Source organism: Molothrus aeneus, chromosome 15 (assembly GCF_037042795.1).
Source record: "Molothrus aeneus isolate 106 chromosome 15, BPBGC_Maene_1.0, whole genome shotgun sequence".
Classification (NCBI taxonomy): Eukaryota; Metazoa; Chordata; class Aves; order Passeriformes; family Icteridae; genus Molothrus; species Molothrus aeneus.
In genome coordinates, this window is record NC_089660.1 from 5,086,475 (window position 1) to 5,111,508 (window position 25,034).

Here is a 25,034-nt window from a genome sequence, read left to right on the forward strand (position 1 = left end):
GGTTGTTTATTCAACTTCTCATGGCCCATTAATGACATAATTCTGGCCACAGCTGTTTGGGACTGCACAAGACCAAAGCAGAGGAAGAAATGCCAAAAAGACTTCAAACATTCTGCTCATATCAGAGCCTGGCTGGGAAGATCCTTGGAAGTTGTCTAGGGAAGTGTAGCTTTACAGCTCCCTTGGGAAGCAGAACCAAGAGTAAATCCTCAGACTTGGTTTCTCCTGAAGACTCAAACAATCTTAAAATGAATAATCTCATCTGAACAAGGTGGCAATGACTACTTTGAGGAAGAGGTGACTGATAACTTCATTTTCACTCTGCTGGTCAAATTATCTAGTGAAAAACAAGGATCTGCCATACATACAAGCTCACAAGCCCTGGAAGGGGAAAGCTAACCCTGGCCAGGGAGTCTGAGCAGCAAGGGGGAGCTGCTCCAGGACTGATGTGCACCAAGCACAGCAATACAAGGATAAGGACATGCTCCACCTAAATACCACAGCCAGGGAGATACCCTGTAAATTTTATTTCATTTCATTACGCTTCCAGAACTACATCAACATGAATTTTCCCAAAGAAACAAAGCAAAGCAAGATTCTTGTCTTCCTGGTCGCAGAGAAAAGCAGAAAAAGTCTAAGAGAAAAGCGCAAACCCATTCCACATCCAAGTTCAAAATAACTGACTTCATTAATTTTAAAACACTTTATAATTGAAAATTGGAGCTGGGTGGTGTATATTGTTTACATAAATACATGTATATATATATATACATATACAGCAGATAAGAGGAACATGATTTGCAGGGCTGAGCTGATTCCTCAGCTTGGCAATATCCAGCAGAAAGAGAGGATCATAGTGTAAATTTGTTCCTCTCCATAAAAGGACTGTCCATGGCAATGAAACAGCCCATTATTGAAGCTGTATCTGAAGTCATGCTCAGCAGAAAGACCAGCACCCTCCCTCATCTTCCCCAGACCTTCCAGGGTAACCCCTACTTACAATTGTGAAGTTCATAACCTTCAGAATCCAGATGGTCATAGCAAGGTTCACCAGGATTAAAATCATTAGGAGCAGCACAAAGAAATAGAGGCACCTCTTCCTCCAGCCATAAATCCCCACTTTGTATACCTGGGGTCCTTCCGAGGTCTGCATGGTGCTCCGGTGTGGGTACTGTTCCTGAGGCATCTGAAACGAGCACAAAGAGACAACCACGTGTATTCAGGGCCAGGAAAGCCAGAGATAAAAGCTGCTTCTGTCTGTGCCTCTTGAAAGGTTTGGGGTTTTCTCAGAGTTTACCAGCTGGCTAGCAGCTCTTTGGATACCTTGGTTATTTTTCCTTCTGCCCGGTGTGTGCAGTAACAGACCAGGAGAGAATCTGATGGGTTAGATGTGTGTGAATGTACTTATAAATACACGTAAGCACTCTGGCTGAAGGTATCTTATGGAAATCACTCTGGAGTGACTCTGCTCACAGCCCCAGGTTTTGCAAGGCAGGCACTCCAGGGCCTCGAAGGATCCTGAGGGGAAAATTCTGCATGCGTTTGGTAAAAGCAGTTGAGTTCAGCAGTTTGTTTGGAAGATGCAATATGACTTCTCAGAGGTTTAGTTTAAAAAAAATAAAATATCGTCTCAAGTAAAATCATTCCTTCCAACCAAAGACAAAAAAGGCAAAGGGGAAATGTTTGCCTTTCTACACACCAATCTTGCCTAAAAAAGTGAAGCTGGAGCAAGGTTCTCCAGCTGCCACATCGCTAACAATTATCACAAGTATCTGTGCTGGGAGGAAGGAAGGAAGGAAGGAATTCATGTTCTCACCCTCCATTTTCAGGTTGAGGAAAGCCACTTTCTCAGGCTTCCCCAGGGATCATTTCTAACATTTTCAGCTTATTTTGATGCACAGACTGCGGAGATCATCTCTAGTACCACAGAGTTTGCTGAATGCTTTGCATTTTAGACTCCACAGACAGATAGGAAGCCACCAAACAGGTTCTTGCACTGTGGATTCGACACCACGAGTGTCTTCCTCAGGGTTGCTGGCACTGATGTTTGTATGCAGAGCATTACAAAATTCACATCCCAGGAGGGAACAGTGCGAGTTCCCCTGTGGGAGTGTGATGTGCATGTCTGGAGTGAGGCAGTTTTAGGAATGAGATGCTGCTCAGGGAGGGGAGCTGGGACACCAACAAACACACAGGCTGGAGCAGAGCAGATCTTTTTACACTGCCACAACCACGCCAAGCCGAACAAACTTGAACAATAATAAATCACAGAGTTTCCTCTACCTGGGGGAAATTATAACTGCAACTACTGTACAGTCAAGGATTTTATTGCCTAATATTTTAACAGGGTATCCTGGAGAGCACATATTAAATGCAGCCTCTCCCTTGGAGAAAAATGAATAAATTGCATTGCTAACCCTCTCAAACCATGGAAGAGGTTTGACCAAGGAGAAACAATATGAAATACCCAGCTAAAAATATCCCTTCATTGCAAAACTTGTTTATTCACTGTATCTCTGCTTTTTTTTTTTTCCTTTACTTGCAGTTTCTAGGATGGAGAAAATAGCATATCCAGCTGGGGCAAAACTTTACAAGCATCAAAAGAATTTATAGCAACAGAACACAACCACAAAGAGCAACTTGCATCCATACAGTAGCTTGGTTTTGAGAATTTCTCTAGTTTTGATAAAATATTTAACTCACAGCTGCCCTGACAGAGATAGAGCAACTGAAGTAGTACAACATGTGTGATGAGCAAGACTTAGCAATACAGTATAAATTCATTACAAGAAAATGGCATGGCAATTGTAGATATCATGTTCTTTCTATACAAACTCTCACACGGCCACACTTAAGAAATATTTGGTTTCTAGCTTGTGTTCCCCCCCAAACTGTAAATACTACCAAAGCATTGCTCATGTCTGTAGTTGTTCAGGGAGAGAAGAAAGGATGATGGACAGAGAGTGCTGAGGTGTGTTAAACAAATGAGCAGAATAAGAAAGTCTGCAAGGCTACTACCTATGGAACCAGCTATATCCACTATCAATAATCTGTACTGTATGCTAGTCATAATTTAAATTTTGGCAACTTTTCCTGACTCAAACATTGAAAAGAATTAAGGCACCAGACAAACAAGTACTGCTTGGAAAGAATATCCAGTGGCTGCACTTGCTGCTGACACCTCCCTCCTTTCAATTACTGACTAAGAGGAAAGGCTGCTGCTGCTTAATAGGATTTTTCATTTCTTCTTCAGGAAAATATAAGGAACCACCACTTAATTCTGTAACAGTGGAGAAAAGATAATACTGAAACAAATACAGAAATTGGAAAAGAAGCATGCCTTCCAAAGGTCAAACTTTAAAGTGAAAGGGCTTAAAGACACACGTGCACAGCACTGGATCACCACCACTGCCTGAACTATCTCACCTACAACAGAAAAAATGCAGCAGCCCAATCTTTTTAATTTAGTTACAAACAACATGACTATGACTACAAAAATATAGCCTGGAATGAGCAAATTTCACCAAGGGGCTCTTGGTTCTGCACAAAAAAATGTAGTAAGTTTTTGCACTGAGTCCTTATATACACCAACACTGCAAACAGGGCCTGAGACAAAATCCAGTCCACTTAGAAAAGCTATTCATCCTTTTGCTTTAGCATACCTTAGAGATATGGCCCATGACAAGAAAGATGTATTAGTTTTTTTAAGACCAGTGGAAGAGCCCTGTCACCCCACCCACTGATCTGCACAGGCTGCTCACAGAGTGCTTCTGCAAGGCTTCAGCACCTTCCTTCAGCACAGCTAAACCAGGCTCAGCTGAAAGGCAAAACTGGCTCTGAGCTTCCAAAATTCACACCAGACCTCACCAGTCAGGGCCAATCTCTGCTCCATGTTTCCCTCCCTCCTTCCACCTTCTTGGCAGCAAGTTCCTCACTCAGGGTGTGCAACCCACATTACCAATTCCTCAGGCAGAAAAGTGTTTTACGTGCACAGGGATGAATTAACACCTTTCCCACATAAACACTGGCACTGTAACATTCCTGGCCACGCTGCCTTTGTAGGCTCGGGAGGGCCATGAGTAGGGTGAGGTTTTACATAAGGAATCAATAATGTTTCTCTGCCACGGGGGTTTCTTTGATCAGCACTTGAAGGATGTGTGTTTAATAACAGAACAATTTCAAGCTTCAAGAGGATGCAAACTGGGAAAGCAGCTTCTGTCTTATGGGCCCTCTTGAAATTTGCTGCTGGAAGTGTCCTGGAGCTCATGGAATCAGGAGGAATGGAATCAATGGAATCATTGCTGCAGGAATGGCCCTGAGCCTTGCACAGCCAACACAGCATCTCCCCTGCCAGCCTGCCTGCCTGTAAGTGAGGTGTAACAGCCTCATCAGAAAAACCAGCAGCATCTGACCCCAGGCTGACCTGAAGCACGGTGATGGGAACACACTTCCAGAGATGAGAGAGGGGGCTCAAATTCCCTCAGGTCTTGGACCTACATCTCCCACATCTGCCCTCTCTTTGTGTCCATATCACCAACATTCTCTTCTCTTTCTCTGTGTTTTCTGAAACAAAAACCTTTTCTTTTGGGCTGAAATGAGGGGGAAAAAAAGCCCTAAAAACCTTCAGAGGTGCTCTCTGCCATATCACTGGAAGGCATTGTACTTGTATTCACTAGCTGCAAATGCTCTGCAGATTCATCCTCTTTAATTTCTCTGTCTTTTAAGTGCACAGTATCCACCAGGTTCAAAAGAACAGACATTTCTGGAGTGTGACTGAGAACAAAATCTGGCGTGAAGAAGAGTGTTTTGAGCCATCTATCAACAAGACATTCTCCGTCTCCGCTCCCCATAAAAGTCTCTCAAGTTTGACACCCCCAGATCCATTAACCCACCAGCAGCATGACCCAAAATTGATTTATGGCCATTCACATGGGTCAGACCACAACCTGGGTCTCCATAAAAAGGATCAGGCTCTGGAAAATGACTTCTCACTTGCAGCATGGCCAGCAAGGGCTGAGTACCGGGGAACAGCCCATGGGATGAAAAACTTGCTGGGATAGTTAAATCTCACAGCACTTTTCTCCAAGACCATCTAAGCCATGAACTTGGCCTCTGTGGCTGTTACTGGTGTCCCCAAAGCTTAAATCTTTGCTGTCTGCTTGTCCCTCTATTTCTGTCAACAGTGCCTGTCCCTCCCTGTGAGGAGCAGCTCTTCCCTGAGCTGGGAACTCCATCACCACTCAATGCCCATTTCTCAGGTATCACTGCTGTGTGATACATGGCCAGAAAGACAAAAAGTAAAAGAAAATATCCTAAGGAATGTTCTTTTCTTTTATGAGCAGTCTCTTTCAGTGGTGTACACCACATGTAGTGTGAGTCAAACATTTGGCCTGATTCTGGCAAACATAAGCACAACAATGAGATTTTTTTTGATCTGTACTCCATCAGGGCACACTCTGCCCAGTCCTCTGGAACACACCTTTCTTTCCTCTTGCATCGTGTGGAAAATGGACTCAGCACAGGCAGCTGGGGAGACCTTGGGGATTCATATCCTGGTAAAGCTTCTCATTCAGACCCCTCAGGCTACTCCCCACCTCTAACATCTTGAAAGCTCTTGTAATTTCCCCAGCTGTTTGGGCTGGCAGCATTTCCACAACAAATGTGCTTGAGGATAAGTGCACTGCAAGAACCTCAGTTTATAAACCAATAGCTTGGAGCAGATGGACTCAACCAAAAGCTGAACAATGGGACTGTCCTGTCCCTTCTCTGCATTCAAAGAGCACTCATAGTAAAATTCTAAACCTATTAGAATTTGCCAGAACAAACCAAAGTAACAGGCAGCTCCATCTCTGAATTGGATTTCCTAAGCCAAAAGCGATATTTTATTATGCTGCAAGAATCTGTGAGCAATGTGATGTCACTATTGCTTCTCTTCTCTGAGAAGGACAGAAACATGTCTGCTTTTTTATTTATGACAGCCTCTTTTAAATTTTACACTTTTTCCTTGATAGTCAGCTTGTCTCAATGCTTTCTTTCAGAATTAAGAAGAAAATGGAAAGCTAGCAAGGAAGAAAGAGTCTCTGCAGTGAGTCCTTTTATGTATCAAGCTAGTCAACAGAGAAAGTCTTTCACAAAATGCCCCACAATTTGTGGTAAAAAATTCACGCTGCATGCAAACACCACACCAGCTCTGCTGCATTCACACTCTGCTTCCTTTGCACCACTCAGATGATGTGAAGCACTCACAGCCCCTGTCCATCGGTGCCAAGTTTAGAAAAGCTCTTTCCCACCAGAGTGTCTCAAAGCAGGACGCACAAACATGAGAACTGCACCAAAATAGCCAGCAGCAGGTGTGACTGCAGGAGGCTGTGGGAACAGCAAGAGGGATATCATCAACTGAGCTCCAATCAGAATGCAAGCCACAGGAGGTGACACTTTGCAGACTCCTGCCCCAACACACTCTCACCCCACAGCACCAAGAAAAGAGATATGGCTTGTAGGAATGTGCAAAGCAGGATAATAATATGGATTTATACGGCTGGAACCCAACCAGCACGGCACAAATTGAGAACTGTGGGCTTGAGCATGTGCCAGGATCCAGAGTGCAGTCTCTGCAGTGTTCCTGCTCACACAAGTTAAAACTTGTTCTGCTGCATCTTCCATCTTCCCTCCACATGATGTGCCTTCTGTGCTAATCCATTTGTTCTTTTGCACTGACTCACTCTCTTTCTGGTTTGCTGCTGGGAAGGACCAGGAGAAGGGATGCACATATTGGGGTGTGCTAATGGCTCTCCTATCTATCTGCTTCCAAAATCAAGAGGCTCCACTCTGCCCACACATGCACACATTCTTCAGTCCTCCTGCATTCAAAGCTTGAATGCTTGACCCAGGTGGAGCTGCACAAAGGGCACTGAGGAGGCTCAGGAGGAGCTGTCAAAGGTAGGGAGGAAACAGCAGCTCCCATGGCCCTGGCTGCTGCTGGCTAAGATGGACAAATTCCAGCCTCTTCACATCTCTGGCTCTTCAAGGCTGGCAATCAGATTTGGGAGGTGGGATGCTGCATGATCAGAGGCAGGAACTTGAATTTTATTTACTTTTTTTAACAATAAGCTTATAGCTAGCAGTGGAGAAGATAATAGGCTGACTGCTTGCCTAAACTAACAGCTGCTGAGAAAAGCAATAGAGATCCAAGTCTACAGGGTAAGATGGCAGCCTGTGAAGGCTCAAGAAGTTCCAGATCATGTAAGACCTTCATTTAACACTGCATTTTCACTGCAGGTGTATTTTATGCAAAGCAAATTTCAACCTTATCAAGCCTCTTTATTTCCCTCATATTCCTCCCCCTTTCACAGCTCATCTCTGTCCTTCCTCTCAATCCCTTTGGCCCCCCCCACCCCCCATCAGCCTCCAGAAGACAGAGTTAATCCATGTCGCCCTTCCTGCACTCCAAACCCACAGCGTCTTCACTTGGCTCCTACAAACTCAACACTCTTCAGCAGAATTACTGGGAGAAAGCTCTGGTCCTGCCACATTCTGGATCTGTTGCCTCTTATCCCTGAATTTTTGGTTTGCCAAAATGAGTGACTGCTTGAGCCCTGCTGGATGCAGGCAAGGCAAACCATTGTCTGCTCCCATGAACCAGGCAGAGATTCTTCGCACCATCCCACCGTATCATTTGATACCCTTAATTCATTCCTTGTTGAAAGGAAATAAAAAACAACACCACCACCATAAAACACAGCTAAAAAAGCATTTTCAACACATCAAATAACGCTGCTCTGAAAACCCAAGGCAGAGGCAGTGGCAGAGGCAAGGAAGTTTGTGAGGTGAGGCGAGGCAGACTCCTCCTGACACCTCCATCCCTTGACGAACGCGCGCTCCCGAATCCCGAGCCCAAGCCTGCCATATAAGGTGCTGATATCTCTGCAAAGGCAAGACAAGCTTTAATGCTGCAACTAAAAGGATGAGAGAACATTGCCTAAATCTGGCAGGTCCCTAAAGAGGGAGTGAGCTTTTCATCATAAATGTTTCTTCAGTTATTTGGGGAAAGAAACGCAAATCGGAAGAGAAGTTGCAGAGAGAACAGCCCCTAAATTAATGTTTTCCCTCCTAATCTTCTCTATGTGGCTTCTGACCGTGCTGTCTGTTGCAGTTTGCTCATGCTTTATAAGATATAGGGAAAAAAATATGCAGACAAATCACAAGGCAGTGATTATTACTGAGTTGCTGCCTCTCTTCATAAGCTCGCTGTACCAGGAATTGGCAAACAACCCCCAGACAAACATGCTTTCAACTCATTAAACTACTACAATACAATGCACTTATAAATGTATTTACTGTAACTGAATCACATTTTTCATCCAAATATCTGACTGGCACATGGTCCAGAGCCAACCTTTCAGCAGCTTCAGGTTATACACACACTTACTCCCCAAAATGAAAAAAGTTGGGGATTATTTGGGTGCAACATTCCCTCAGCCAGAGACGCGGCGCGGGCGTTGCTTTGCCTGCAGCTTTACTATCCACACAAATTTAGCCAGAAATCACCACCCAGCCTCAGACTGCTCCCAACCCTTCACAAATATGCCACAACTCCCCATTCTTGCCTCTTTATTTTTTTGCTCTAAGCAGCAGTGTGAAAGCAAGAAGCCCCTTTGCAGAGGCACAAAAGGAGGCAAATCCGCACGGCGCTGGGACGGAGCAGGGCAGCTCTTACCTCTCCCTTGGGATGGATGAACGCCCGGAGGGTGCAGGAGCCTGGGGAAGATGCAGCTCAGCCTTCAGAGCAGCACGAGGCCTGGCCTGTGCTCATGAGCTGCCCCTGTCAGATTTTCCAACAGCAGAACTGCAGCCAAGTCCCTGCCCATGCCTGAAGAATTTCCTGAACAGCATTCCCGTTCTTTTTCTAACTGCTTTGAAACCACACTGTCTGTACTTCAATAAGGCTTTGTCAGGCCAAGTTACAGCTACTGGGCTGGCTCCAGCAAGGAATTGAAAACACATGTGTTTTGCATTAAAAGCCCCCTTCTCCCTGCACACATTCAGACACAGACACCCCCGTCTGCACCCAGCCCCGGAGCCTGCCTGCCCTGCCTTCGCTGCCATTTCGGTTAAAAGGAATAAAGGGATTATGTTGGTGGAGATTTTCTTTGGGAGAAGGAAAAATGGGGTGGGAGGGATCCCATTCCCACTGATAACACCTCACCCTGCCTCCTGTGCTTTGCTGGTGTCATGGGCACCCAGGTGAACAGCCAGCTTTGCCAAATCCCAGCAAGCAAGGAAGCACAGGAGATAAAATTTCAGTTCACCACTACTCTCCCCTTACCTTTGCCTCTGTCTCTTCTAAAACTATGAGAAAAGAAAGCATATTTTTAGCATCTCTAGACTCAGTTCAGCACATCAGAACTGTATCCTAATCTTGACACATACTCCTGTATCTGCTTATACTAAAAATAATACAACTATTTTTGAGTACTTTCATCCCTCTCTGCTTTCCAGCTGTCCTAACCTTTATAACCCAAAATATTTTAAGCACCTTGCATCTCTTTTTAAAGAGCATTAACACCGCTCTGGCATTGCCTTAAGGAAAAGAAATAGAAGATATAATGTTATACCTTTAATCAGAATGGGTCCCAGTTCTTAATATCTGTAATCATTTCCAGGCAGCACCATGGGTCAGGGCAGCAAGCGTGGGCTCTGCAGCTGGGGATGCCCTGTGCCTGGCATGTGCCTGGCAAGCAGAGCTGGAGTAGATGTGGAAGCACACATGGATGTCCCCCTTATTCCACCACGGCTAAGTCCCACCAAAGATGAAACACAGCAGCAGAGTTGTCAAGGTAACAATATAGAAAAGAGACAGTTTAAAGAGAGAGAGAGAGATTTTCCCCTCCTAATGCTCCTTTTCAAACCGTGCACTCCACTTCTTTGGGGTTATTCTGTTCTGTGGTTTGCAGAGGTGTGGTGGGCAGGTGAAGTGTTTACAAGGGATAAAAGCAGTGGAGATTAGAAGTAAAGAGAGCTCTGATCCAACACTCTCTGAAGGCAGAGGAAACCTGCTGCCTTCCACGGGCTGTGCCTTCAGTCCATGGCAAGGACTCCTTCACCCACAGGAATGTGAGATCTGCCTTTCACCCATCAGCAGTGAGATCTTACAAAACCCACGTGGGATGCCCCTGTGGACAGCCTGCAGTTCATCCACCCAAGCTGCTGGGAGAGCTGCTGTGGCCACACCATGCTTGGCTCTTGCCTGCACCCTGCCCTGCTACCAAAATGCTGTTTCCTTCTTCCTGCACAGAGCCACGCAGGGGCCAGCAGGGCAGATGTGGGCAGCCTGGACCAGCCCCCAAGCTGCAATCAGTGGGGATGGATCCAGACTGGGATGCTGTTCTGCAGAAGATAGGATGAAACCACACAGTCATCCTGCCTCAGTTTGCAAGACTTTCAAACAAAAGGCGAGCACACACGCAACCACTGGTGGTGGCATTTCACATCTATTTGCACAGCTTGTGAGAAGTCAGCTTGTGCCAGAGCAGAAATCTGGATCACAGATCACAAGAACTGTCTGTGCAGCTCAGAGTCTCCCCAGCAAACTACCACAGCCATGGTAATACTCTTTGGGTTGGCAACCAGCAACAGCTGAAACCAAAGGCGCCTGTACCAAAGTCTCTGGGTATAAATAAGCTGAAACGGAAAAATATGAACTGCAGAGTCACATAATTAGATTTTCAGTTGTACAAGACAATCAGGCATCTGCAGAGCTGTTTGCAAGATGATAGCAGTCCGTGCCTTCTGTCTTAAATTTCCCTGTGGTCTTTATTCAGCAAACCAGCTATGGATGGGGCAGGCAGTAACTTCAGTGGCTCGCCGTGTGTTTTGAGTTAAGCACATGCTTTAGTGCTTTGTGGTCCAGGACTTTTTATGGCAGCCTGGCTCTGGCAGGATCATTAGTCCAATCATTTAAAACATGGCAGTACAGCACTTTAAGATTACCCAGTTCTTTACATAAATACAGTAAATCAGTGGGTTTCAAATTTTTCTCGCTGTGCAGACCCCTAAATATTTGACAGAGGTGAAGCATACCCCTGTAATAATTTCATAGAGAGATTCCTACATACCTTACAAAACCCCCTCTTAACTTGTCATTTTTCCCTGGGGATAGTCCCCAGGCCTCCCATATGTCTGTGGCCCACAGGCTGGAAACTGCTGCTGGAGATAACTTAATCCCTTATTAAAAATCTAAATGATCTCTTCTGTTTATGTGATGTACTTTCTATCTTCAGAATATTTATGTGAGCTAGCAGCAGGCTGGCAGGTAGAGACATGGGGAGGTGACAGCATTAATACTGCATTTTTTCCACTGGCATAATTAGTAGGCCAAGTCTATAAATATTTACATTAAATCTGTCAGGCATCACACCAACCTCACTGATAACTTCAGGGGTGTCTTACTGTAAACTGCATTAATGCCTCACTATTTTGTCATCAAGTAACACATAAAATGCTCCTTCAAGCTAAGCCACTTTGAGTAGGTTGTTTTTATCTCTTTCTCATTTGGGTGCAGGGTTTAAAGACACTTCAAGCATCAGAAGTGTGGCTCTGGGATTGTTCTATTTTTCTGTTATTGAGCTATCATTTGTATTAGTGCCAGCACAACCAAAAATATATGAACCTTGCAAGCATAAACCTTAAGTTGATGTCGACATAACTATCTGTGTAACTGCTATTATTCCTCAGAACTGGCAGGGTTATGAGGATTAAAAAAACCTACTAGAGCTCTTTGGGAAGATGAAAACAAATTAACCCCCCTCAAAGCTTCAGTATCTTTGCAGCTGGAGACTGCAACACATAGGGACTTCCATTTTGTGCAGGAGATCCAATCCACCTGGATCCATTAATTTCTACACTATGAAGAGACCTACAAAAGACAGGAAGGAAAGTTCCTTCTCTACCATTTATACCTGCCCTCACTTTTGACAGCATTTTCTAGAAGCAGCTGGAATTTATTTAATATTTACTGCTGAATTATCAATATTCATAATTAATTTCATTTAACAAATAATATCTATTTGCACACAAAATGAAAGTTGAGATTTTCATGCTGTGCAGATTTCCAGGAACTCTCTCAAGCATTCCCCAAACCTTCCTAAAAAATTCAGGGCAAACCAAATATGCAAGAAGAATCAGCATGTAAACGCAGGTGTGGGTGCACCTGGAGTGGAGGAAGAAGTCAAAATGAAAATTTTATTATCTGAAATAATTAAGGAATCCCTTGGTTTGAGCTTTCCCTCCAAATTATTTCTTTAAAAATCCATTAAATCTCTTGAAGTATCACAATAGAATAAATATAAATGTTTAAATATTTTTAATGTCTCAACTGAAAGAAATCATCTGCCAAATTATTATTATTTTAAATAACCCTCAGCTTTGGAGCCTTTTAAGAGATCTCTGGAGTACCTGTGTGCAAAGGGAGAAGCCAAGACTCATTTCAGCTCCATCTCCTTAAATGCAGCATTAAGGGAGCTGATGGATTAGGAAGTGAATTATTTTGGGTCAGGAGCACCAAGTTGAGGGAAGGCAGCTCTTGGCATTCCTGATGGATTTACCCAGCCCTGAGCATGCAGAGAGGATGGAGGGCAATGCCATGAGACAAGGAGGGGGTTCCCCAAACACGTGTAGGGAGTGAATGCTGCAGTGAAGGGAGAAAACCCTTCCCTCTGTGTGTGTGTGCGTGTGCAGGGAGTGATTCTGACTTGATGGCAGGGAGCAAAACCCTATTTAAGTGCTGGGAGTGCTGAAGGCACACAGGTCATCAAGCAATCACACAGGGCTGAGATGGACTTGTTGGACAAGTGCAAAGGAAATGGCAGAAAATGAAATGTGTGTGTGTGTGTGTTTGGACATGGCTGTGTGCTGGAACAGCCAGACCTGCAGTGCCTGCATCCCCCTACATCCTCACCCACTGCTCCAGTTTCTTCACAGAAGATAAATATGGCTACTTTTTAGGAAGAAGGGTAAATATAGGACTGGTCATGAGATGCAAGATCTGCTAATTCTTGGAGACTAAAGAGGAAGAGGGACAGAGCTGCTCTTGTAGACAGGCATTCCAAGGATGCTCTAAATTTCATACAGATGAGAAACTCCAGTATCAGCACAGGTGACCCTAGAGACCTTGATTCCCATGACACTGAGTCATTTAGATCTGAGTACTAAATTTTCCCCTTCTATTCATCTCAGACTTAGCAAGCAGTGCAATAACATAAGCAAATCAAAGGAGACACAGCAAGAAGTCCTGGTTTCATAGTAATGTTACAGGTGAGCTGGGCAACAGCAGGTCAGGGCAGGATTCAGTGCTGCTTGCACTAGGCCAGAAACACAACCTGGGTTCAGGAGAAGGACTGAGCTTTTATGAGAGGCCAGACTCAGAGAGCTGCTGCTCAGGGTCTGGAGTTCAGAAACATTCACATCTCTGCTGCTGCTATGAGACAAGGATCAAAGTGGCAGAAAGTCATCACCAAAGGCACCTTCCACTGCACAGGCTCAGGAGAGCTGTCAGCAAGGGAGGGTGGGAGGATGGCAGTACCCAGCACTCCAGAACTACAGCAGGCTCATGCTCCCCTGTGCACACATTGATGTGCAACACCCACACTGAGAGCAGCCTGCTCCTTTCTCCTCAGGGCTCTTTTCTCCTTGGGGTCCAAACCTGCAGACTCCCTGAGCCCGTTTGCAGCCTGCAGTGTTCCCAACCCTAAAGCTCTGTGCCGTGCTCCTTCCCCCACAAAAGCTGCACAGTTTTCACCTGTCAGCCAAAAAAGCCACAGCCAGGACCTCACCCAGCCCACCCCTCTACCCCAGCTGCTGCTTCGTAATTATTTTGATGATTTCAGCCATTTTCAGGCTCTTCTCAGAAATAATTTAAGGCCAGCAGAGCTTGTTAATAGGTAGAATGGAAAGTGTTCCTTTTCATTTCTCTGGCAACATTAATGTAATTATCCTGAATAATTCTCAAACTACGTGGGCTGTAATTTCAAGGCAATATTACCATTACAGAGCCCTGTTCTTCCAGCCAGCATGTGTCATACTTCCCATCCAGAGGTTATTTATCAAAAATCAGAAAGGTCTTAATTTACAAACAATAGGGTCTCTCCATTTGCAGCATGACAAGGGAGCAGGATGGGTGTCACCAGGCAAAAAGATGTGCCATGTCCCTGGCTTCTACTCCTCTGGTATAAGAAATGCAAGGGGAAAAAAAACCCACTGCAAAGATTAATTCCATAGAGATATAAGAGCAAATATTCAGTTGGCAAGGCCAATAATTGTTCTACTATTAAAGTCTTAACAGTATCCAAATTCATTACTCTTATCTGAGCAGCCTCAGGCCCCGTTCTTTCAGAAATTAGGTTCAAGGTACAGAGCTGCTCTCTGAGCTTTGCTTGGATATGTGCTCTGACCACGACACACAGTCACCTCAGCCTGCAATAATCATCTCCTGGGGGAACATTTCAGTTTCTCTGCTAGGTCTGTTGTAGTGGAGAGTTTCTGAGTATGGACGTGCCACTCTTAGATTTGATGCAGAGCAGTTTCTGGTCAGGCAGAGCTGCTCAGCAGCCTGTGCTCATCACAGCCTTTCCCTTTCCAACCCAGACTATTTTTATTCTGTCAAGAAAGAAGCTCTGCTTGTACTTACACTTAGGTATCCTATTATATCACAAAGTTTAGCACCACCCGATGCTCCCAAATTTGGCTCCACAGAACAATTTCCGTGGGCAGCAGATCTGTATTTTCTCCAAGCAATTAGCAGGACTCTTGCAGAACACTAACGAGGCGGCCTGTCAGCCCAGGACATTTGCTTTAACGAGCTCTGGGGTGTCATTCTGGACAGCAACACTTCTGCATGATCCTGTGAGACTCCTGAGATGGGCAGCAGCGACCTTCATCCATAATACCTGGCCTAAGGAGAACTCTTGCCCTCCTCCTCCTCCTCCTGTGGCAGCATTAGGCTCTCACCATCAGTAAAACTATCCAGATCACACTAGATATGGCTGAAGATATTTTTTACCACCATGAGGGTGGTGAGGCACCAGAACAGGCTGCCCAGAGAGGCCCCTCCACCCATGCTGAACAAGGTTTTGACCAGTCTGTTGAAGATGTCCCTGCTCATTGCAGAGGGCTTGGCCCAGATGACCTCTAAAGGTCCCTCCCAACCCAAAGCATTCTGTGATTCTAAAACCTGATGTTCAACATCCACTCTGGAACAAGCAGCAAGGAGACAACAGATCTGGTAACCAAAATAGTGAGCAGTCTTTGGCCAAATTTTGCAAATTCTTTCCCTCTGCTTATATCCTGCAAGAGGTGCTAAGGCACGTGCTGTTCATAAAGCAGCTCCTGACAGAATGCAGACACTTGGAGCTGTTAAAGAATGATTGTGCTGATATATTAAACAAACACACACATATTCACATATTGAAGTTCCAACTGAGAATACTGGGGAAGGTTTAAAAAGCTAATTCCTTAGAAAATTAAGCTACACTGAGATTGTGTCACAAGGAAGGGAAAAAGATGCAATGGCTTGAGAAACAAATGCATGCTTTCATGTCAGTAATTACAGCTGACCTTTGCCAGAGAACTCAGTATGGCAGAGGCATATTGGTGAGGATGTGTGCTCCAAGGATCATAAAAAGGCCATTATGCAAAAATTCCAGACCTGGATTTCTCTACAGAGATACATGCAAGGGCCTCTCAATCTCAGTATCTCTGCTTCAGTTATTGGCAGGACATCACAAAGGGTAAAAAGGCATTTAATTGGGAAATCCCTTTATTTCTGTAGCTATTACCTCTCAGTTTCTGAGAGGATTCCTTGTGCTCTCCTATACCTACGCAGGTTTTGGAGCCTGGGCTAGGAGGAATTTCCTGCATGTTCAACAGCATCAATAAAGGTTGCAACATCCAAGAGAGTTGCTGAGACCATTTGCACTTGGTCTGCTCTCCTCTTCCAAACATTTATCTAATTCAGCAGCTGGTGAGGTTTAACCCTCATTGCAATGTCAGAGGGCTGCTGCTGCTCCCAAATCTCTCTGTGACACCAAGAGTCATGCTAAAGGTGGCTATAACAATGTTTGTTCCCTTCAGAGTACAGGAGAGAGAATCAAATGTCCTGTCCCTTCCTCCACAGAGCCAGAATACAATTTGGTTCTGGCTTTGTCTCTTTATCCTACAACCTCACAGCTCTGGTGTTGGGTTCCTTGTGAGCACAGAGACCCCAGCAGCCCCCAGCAGCACCACGCTGCAGGAATCTTCACTGCAGAGGCAGAGGAATGGAATGAAAGCTCCTCCTGCAATACTCATCTCCATATGGCAGAAAAATGAGAGGCTCATTTTGTGACTCCTCTGCATGAGCAAAACATCCTGTGGTTTGGCAGCAACAGGATCTTCTTTTCATGAGTAGGACACAGGGAAAACCTTGCCACATTCGTGTATTTTGAAGTGGAATTTCATCACGGCTGTGATTAATGTCAACATCATTTCTGCCCTAAATTCTCCATTCCCTCAGGCTAAAAATACCTTCCTGGATTTCTTGGTATTATCCAATAAGAATCACAAAGGAAGAGAGGGCAAGGAGAGGAAAGGAGAGAGTGGTGCTTTTTGTCTTTCATCCAGACTTTGTTTTTGGGCAAAGTAGCTGTCAGGGAGGTAAGAGAGATGTTCCAAAAAAGTGAGGGATTTTACCTGCCCACATTTATGACAAAATTAGAGGAGGTTATGACAAAAGTAGAGGAGTTTTCATGTTATGCCTCACTCAGAGCTGTATTTACAATTACAGTTTATGAAGTCACTAACTGTTAATTTAAAAAGTTTATTTGCTTCTGCTTTTTTTTTTTTTTTAAGGGCCCTTGTGATTTATTATCATTTTCCAATCTGTCCTGCCTTCTCCATAATGCAAAGATGAGGGTCTAGAGGGGATGCCCTATGAGAAGCAGCTGATTTCACCAGGTTTGGTCAGCTTGGAGAAGAGAAGACTGAGGTCAGACCTCACCAGGGACTGCAGCTCTTCCTGAGGGACAGCTCGGATCCCTGCTCTGTGTGACAGTGGCAGCAGCCAGGGAAGGACTGGAGCTGTGCCAGGGAGGTTTAGATTGGGTGTCAAGGAAAAGGTTCTTCCCTAGAGGGTGCTGGCACTGCCCAGGCTGCCCAGGGAATGGGCACAGCCCCGAGGCTGCCCGAGCTCCAGGAGGGTTTGGACAGCGCTCTCCAGAACAGGGTGGGATTTTTTGGGATTGTCCTGTGCAGGGCCAGGAGCTGGACCTCGATCAGCCTTGTGGATATTCTGTGATTCTACAGTTCTAATCAATAGCTGGGTGTTTTTGTAACCCCTCACCTTACCGCAGACCAGCACAAGAGAAATCAATGCAGAGCATTTACCCTCAACTGTCTGTGAAAATAAACACATGCATTTAAGAAGTGTGATCTTGAAGTCACAAAAAATGCATTGTAGCAGTGGGGTTAGATGTGAATTCTGCACCAACTGTTTCTCAGTTCCAGAGCATCTGGCAGGAGCAGCACTGGGCTCTGTTCACATCAGTGCTGCTGAGCAAAGCCTCCCCTCTTCACCCTGCAGCTATTTATCATCATCATCATCATCATCATCATCATCCTCACACAAATCTGGGAGCAGCTTAGCAGGGTGGTACAGAAGTCTCCATCCTGGCTGCCACATGGAGGTTGAAGGGATCTGCCTGCAGCACAGGAGCACAGCCTGAGCCTCTCCTGTAACCTCAATCACTCAGGTGGTTCCTAGGCTGGAATGGGAGTAGGTGGGGGAACACGTGTTGGGAGCATGGTCTGGAACAGCCACTGAGTTTTATGGGTTCATCATCCCAACACATAAATCTTCTCCCAGCAGGGCTCCTTCTCACTTCCCTGTTTTTATTATTGTACAGCAAGATCTGAACAGCAAATCCTCAAAGGTTAACAGGCCTATCCGGAAAGTGCAAGAAACAGACAGGCTACAGTCCATGAATTTTAATGCTCTACATGACAACAACATGCTATTTCTGTACTGGAGAGCAGCCCACAGTCAGCACTATTTCAGTAATTGGGAGAGATGACAGAGGCCAAGGAAAGGTGCAATAACAGCTGTAAGACAACCTGCCTGCAAATAATAGCAGAAGACCACCACAAAGACAGGATGGCAGAGAGGGGAAACAACACAGCAGAGAAACCCCAGCAAGGACACCTCCACCTGCAGAAGCCTGTGGCTGTGCTACAGCAGGACAGCACGTTTCAGGTGGTGATGCCCATGGGAAATTGGTCCATCTTCCTTCCAGAGGAAGCCCTGGTGGTGTCCATTTAAGAGAAATGCCACCTCAGTGCTGGGAGTCACAGGTTGCTGCAAGCAAAAGGACAGAAATGCACCCACACACCTCCCTCATCCACTGGAGGCAGAAGCTGGCCCTGTGTTTTGAAGCATGGAATGCCTGCAGGTCCTGAAACACCTCTAAACCAACATGCTTTAGGAGGTATTAAAAAGAGAAGAAAAGAAAGCTGGCTACCTGTGTTCAGCTCTTTACTCACTGCAGTGAGTCTGCACCACAAAAATGCCTCTTATGCCAGCACCCAGAGAGTGCTTAGCCCTGTCTGTCCCTAATTATTTGCATTTCTATAAAAAGACAACCCCAAGGATTCCTTAAAGATAAAATTTGTCACAATTAGGTGTTGGCATTTCTTCATAATTGCCTAAAATACTTCAATCTCAAGGAAATGTGGTTGAAAATGCAGGAAAATTATGCTGATTAGTTGCTCATAATTAGATAGATTGAATAAAACCTGGTGCTTAGCATGTTTTGCCTTTATATAGTCTTTATAGAAAATTAACCTCAAAGATATCTCTATCATTTTTTAGTTCTTTGCTATCAAGCACATCTGATCTGCAAAGGATCATCTTCCTAAAAAGACACCTCTTGAGGATTGCTTAAAATCATTACTGTGCCCACAAAACTGATCCCCCAGCACTCCACTTCTCCCTTCTGCTATTTATGAATAACCCTTCTGGTTATTTATGAAGGAAATAAGTCTTATTTCTATGGTGGGGAGAATGTGGGGAAAAAAACCCAAAAACCATTGTCCCACTGCCCCAAATGTCTTTCAACCAGCATCTGTCCAAAACTTTTGCTCAAAATGTTACCTGCTTCTTGAATCTAAAAGCAAGGACAAATATGCACATCTCAGCACAAAAATGTCTTCCCCAGGGAGCACTGAGGAAGATAAAACCACTGGCAGACCCATAAACCAAAGGTTGCCAAAGGTTATGGATGGATGTGAATGAAACGTCACAATGAAACTTGTGGATGAAACTTCTCCTGCTCCAGATTAAGAAAATCCCTAGGACTGACTGTTTTCCTATGCAAAATGGTCCCTTGTCATGGAATTCCTATTAATTTTCTTGGAGCACACAAAATTAGCTAAAAATGCTGATGTGGACTAAAAAAGACAAAAGATATTTATGGAGCTTCTTTCTCTGCAAAGCAGTCAAATACATCCTCAACCCTATATGTAAGGACCTCTATTTGCTACTCTGAGTATCTGCATTTTTTCTCTCTGTGTGAGACATTTTTCTTCTCCCTTCAGAGCACCATCCCCCTTTCTAAGCCAGGAGAATACAAAATAAATATGGTTCTGCATATAAACAGTGCACAATATAACAGAGCTTCTAAATTCAGAGTCAGCCGAAAATATCAAGTTTTTCTTTCTCAGTGATTGATGCCCTCTAGAAGAAATAATAATTATATGGCACAAGGAGGAGGAAAAAAAGCATGTTGAATAATATAAGCATTTAGTCAAATCATAACTGAAACACTGAGGGGAAAAAATGCTTTAAAACTGCTTAGCCAGAAAAAGACAGCATTATCTGTAAAATGGATGAAAAATCAACCCCCTCCAATAAGAAAAGAAGTTCAGAAATTTGTTATACGCTAATGCCATCTACCAGACATCAGTGGAAGTAACAGAGAGAAGTGTCAAAGAAACAACAAATACAACAGGGATTAAGTGAGCACTTGTGCACAGCCCCAGGACTTTATTTTCTTAGCAAGTACTGAATTCCAAACCTTGTTCTACCTTTTCTTTCTTTCTTAGAGAAAGGACTCCAGGGCATCCATGAATGCAAATATTTATCATTTCTTTTAATTGGCAAGGCTGCAGAATAATCTTTGAAATTCCCCTTCCAACACAACTTTGAGGCACAATATTTAGCTACACAACTTTGAACTGTTGTTATTTTTCTCTTGCAAGCTGATATTCTCTTATGCAATAAAAAACCCCTTATTTTGTGTGAAATTCCACATTGTCTCAGGGCCTCTTCAGCCTGCTCTGTCTTGATCAGTGAGTCCAAACTCAAAGAACTTTACAGGTGGTTACACTGACAATTTAATCTCGATCTTTACCTGTATGTGGAGTTTCTGAGGGCTGCCTGATCACAGTAAAGGGGTTTTTACTTCTCCTCTAGTCCCAAATGGCCCCTGATTTACAGCCAGCTCCAAACAACTCCCCAAGGAGTTGTGCCAAACTTTAACAACTCAGTTGCTTTCCTAGGAGAAAGTTTTCCACCTCCACTGAGGATGTACTTTTCCAACCCAAACCTTGGGTTTTACCAGTATCCATCAATGTTCCTTTTGGACATCCACCAGAAATAAACAGCTTGTTCAGTCTCAAAACTGAAAAAGAGATGAGGTGCAAAATCTGCCACTGCCATGGCATGGACACCGTGTCCATCTGCTGATGCAGAAAGTGGGAGATAGATAAAGCCACATCTAAAACCAATGTGGACCTGAAGCATTTTGAGAGGCTCAAAACCACTTTCATTTCAAAAGGAACATCATCTATACATGTGTTTGTTCTTTCAGAAAAAACCTCATTTCTTCCTAAACTTACCTACCCCAAACTTCTACCTAATCTTACCCCAAACTCATCAGATTTGGTAAACTTTCAGTCCTTAACATCTCTTCAGGAAAATATTCTAGAAATTCTGACAAATGGAAAGAATCTAATTTTCTGTTTAACTGTATTTAGATCAACAACATCTCTTTGCATTAAATTTATCCATTTTTTTTACCCCCTCAAAAGAACTCCACAGTTTTCAGAAGAATTTACAGACACCAACTAACAGAGGCACTACCCAGAAATTCTGCCAGTATTTGTCTCTTTCTGTTCTTCCATAAGGGCAGAAACAAAAGCTTTTTAGTTGCTACACTCGGTCTGTGCCTACAATGGAAAGGTTCACTCATGAAGTCATGCTGAATAGCCACTGATTAAGAAATTGCAGCAGTTCTAGGAGCTGCTGCTGATTCAAGGTGAGAGGAATTGCACCGAGCTGGAGTTGGCTGGCAGTGCACAAAGAGGAATTTCCATGTTGTCAGAAATCTTCCACCGTGTCTGATTCTGGCATTATTTCCTACTGGCTTGCAAAGGAAAAAACGAGCCCTCATCACACTCCTCTGGTGCTTTCTTTGCTCCTTGGATGAATATTCTGTGAGTGCAAATAAAATGTTCGACAGCAGCAATTTATTTTCTGTCTCTCACAGGAAGGGCTGGAGGCAGCCCTCAGGAGCTGGAAGAGGTTTTCACAGCCAAGCCTCCCTGCCAGCTCCCAGTTCCTCTCCTCCTCCTGCCCTTTTCCTGTGAGATCCCAGCCACAAGGCACCACAAGGCCACACCAACGTGTGTCCTGTCCCACTGCTCCAAGTGTCTTTCAAGCAGCATTTGTCCAAAACTTTTGCTCAAAATGTTACCTGCTTCCCCAGAGAGCACTGCTGAAGATAAAACCACTGGCAGACCCATAAACCCTGTTGCCAAAGGTTACTTGTGGATGAAACTTCCTTCTCCTGGTCCAGATTAAGAAAATCCCTAGGACTGACTGTTTTCCTATGCAAAATGGCCCCTTGTCAGCAGTTCTAGGAGCTGCTGTTGATTCAAGGTGAGAGGAATTGCACCAAGCTGGAGTTGGCTGGCAGTGCACAAAGAGGAAATTCAGGAAATTCAGCCATGAAGATCCAGACCCAACGTTCCTGAACCACAGAGAAAGGATGTACAGGCAGCCCCAGCCTGGGCAGAGAATCAATATCAGGGAGGAATATCTCAGTATTATTGCAATACAAGTCCAGGATTTAAACAGCCCATGTCAGAAGAGCTGAGACATGCCATCACAAAATTTTTATTAGCTATCCATTGGGCTTTTAAGCTTCCAGCTTCCCAGAGTAACAATTACACTTGAAACCATAAACTTTTTTTTCCCTTTGCCTCCAGAACTGCAAACACACAGTGCAACAATGCTTAAGCTTGTTGACTCTCTTCTCTTCCAGAGCAGTCAATGCCTCTGCTTTGCTTTCCTTTTCTTTCCCAGGGCTCTGGCAGCATGTGGGTTAAGGGGACAGTTATTTGAATGAAAGGCATTTCCAATAAATCAGCAGATAGCAAAAGGGAAGAAGCACTAGAGTAATTTCTTCTGCTCACAATTTCATTATGTTCTTGGCTTTGAGCCATTATAAGGTAAATCAGTCAAGTCATGTTGCACAGACATTTCTGAAAGAACAGTTTTTTAAATCACTTGGTAAGCCACACTCCTTGTTTTGAATGGAGAATCCTGCTTATTTTGTATGGCACTTTATGCCCATTTAAAAGTGGCGAAAAGGAGAGCTGCAGTCAGAGCTGTGAGCTGTGATCTGGCAGCAAAGAGCACCTCATGGAACTGTCCCCAGGGCTGTCCCCATGGCCCACATTCTCCTTTCCTTGCTGCTGTCACCAGACCTGATGACAGCATCCCGACAAATGGAGACACACTCCCTCTCCAGTTCCCTTTTGGCAACAAACCTTGGGCCAATGCTGACCAAAGAAGGGATCACTGCTTGTAGGACTTTGGCCTGGGCAGGTCTGCTCAGCTGGGGACATTCCCTAGGGCTGTGCCCAGCTTTTCATTTCCATCTGCTGTTCTCTCACCAGTCACTGGCTCACAGCTGCTGGCAAACAGGGAAAATGCCAAAATGCCCTCCCCTTCCACCCCTGGGGGAGGCTGTCCTGGGATGAAACTCCCAGAATAAGGAAATGGAGGCTGCTGGCAAAAATATTACAGTTCTGACAGGATCTTCGTTCTCCTTCTCCTCCGCAACACTGGTGTGATCCAGGGGAGGCAGGACAGTGATGCAGCAGCAGAACATCACAGACAGAGACGTGGGGGATGAGGACCAGGCCAACCCCACATATCTGCACGTGGCCCTGAAAGCACCAGCTCAGCCCTGCACAAACTGTCTCCCAGGCATTTTAATAGCTTCAAACTTCACACACCATCATTAATGTTCAGTATTTTTCTTTTATCGCTCACAGCTTTCAACTGGATTTATTCAATTTCCCCCCGTTCCCACATTTTACCCCCCTCAAAGTCCCCAAAAGTGCCTTTACCTTCATGACTTGGAGTCTCACACAATTTACTGAAATACTGAGAATCAGTTCTAGAAGCCACACATAAAAGCCAAACACACTCTAAGAATCTCAATTTAACCCAGCAAAAGCATCCTCCCAGGCACTCCAGCGGAGAGAAATCCCAATTAATGCCTTACACAGAAACACAAGCTCTTCATACTCAACCCTCAGATTCTGAGTGGGAGCCCAGTGTTTGCTGGAAGTAGCTGTGGCACACTTTGAACACCTAATTTCTGATTGTCAGAACAGAGTGCTGGCTGCTTGCTTTTGCCCCCCAGCCATCCACCAGCCTCTCCCCTGGCCCAGGTGAGCACAGCAAGCAGCTTCTGCAGGAGGCACAGCTTCCTCACCAGTTTCTAAAGTAGCTGACAGACACTTCCAGCTGCTTTTCAATGCATATTCCACTGTCAATCAAAATTACAGGGTATAATTAAGCAGGCAACAGCCAAGTAATGTCTGTCTTCTACCCAAGAACCCAATGAACAGATTAATTTACCAGTGAAATAGAGTAAGATGAATTCCTCTAAAAATAAACCCCTGAGAGACAAGGTACCATCAATTTCTTTCCTATCTAGCAGCAGGTTAAATATTGTATTTTTTCTGCAAAGCAGAGTTTCAGAAGTTGTCAAGAACTCAAACCTTTCTGTATCATCCCATATTAATAATGGTGATCTCTGCTCAACTTGCAAATTCAGCTCCTGGAGGCATCAAGGGCTCCCTTCAGCCTCATGACTGGGATAACACAAATGGCACCAGATGTCAGAAGGATGATGAGGTGCCACACAAACCATTGCAGAGTTGACAGAACCTGCCCCAAGCTGGTTTTAGTTTCCTGAGACCTTCTAAGTACCTTGCTCTACCTGACATTTCTTTGTGCAGGAGGCATTATATTCACTTTGCATCGCTGAGCTTTAATTACTTTGACAACTTGCAGGGGACTTTTTAAATAATAATTTATTTAATCAACAGGTTTTTTTCATTGTAATGTTTGGTAGCAGCAAGAGATCATGCTAAGATAATGAAAAGCACTGGAGCAGCTGAAAACTTAATTAAAACACGTAAAAATTAATTATACCGCTCATCATTGTTTTTGTGTGGAAAAGCTGATATTGCAAATAGGAAATCAAAGGCAAGGAGGTCATGTGGAGAATCACTGATGCAAAAGTGATATATTCCAGAAAAAATACATCCTCAATGAGAGAAGCCATTCACTCCAGGTAGACAATCCCATGCTGAGCTGAATTCCATCCCTAAATTGCCAATCAAGCATCAATAAGGAGGCTGATTAAGGTGAAACCAGAAGAACAGAGTACATAGAATATGACTGTTATGTAGATATGTGAGATCAGAATCACCTGATCAATAAAGTCAGATTTTACAGGATCTTTTCCTGCCTCTGTACCAAAAAAAATAAAACAACCCAAAAACAAACCAAAAAAGTTTAGTAGTGTAACTATGAAATGTGACTCCTCAAGCTCTCCACAAATGCCTGAGATGTGTGCTTGGATTAGGGCTACACCCCTTGGTGCTGCAAAAAGGATTTATAGCATCCCTTAATGTCCATAACTAAC

The 25,034-nt window shown here is 44.4% G+C and overlaps 1 protein-coding gene across 1 annotated transcript in view; it reads right to left on the reverse strand.

Moving 5' to 3' along the window:
• The window catches only part of SGCD (sarcoglycan delta), a 297,976-nt gene that overhangs the window by 112,635 nt on the left and 160,307 nt on the right, over window positions 1-25,034 (reverse strand). The window contains exon 3 of the mRNA XM_066560194.1: window positions 1,001-1,186. Within this exon, the coding sequence (XP_066416291.1) occupies window positions 1,001-1,186 (186 nt within the window). The remainder of the gene's footprint in view (window positions 1-1,000; window positions 1,187-25,034) is intronic.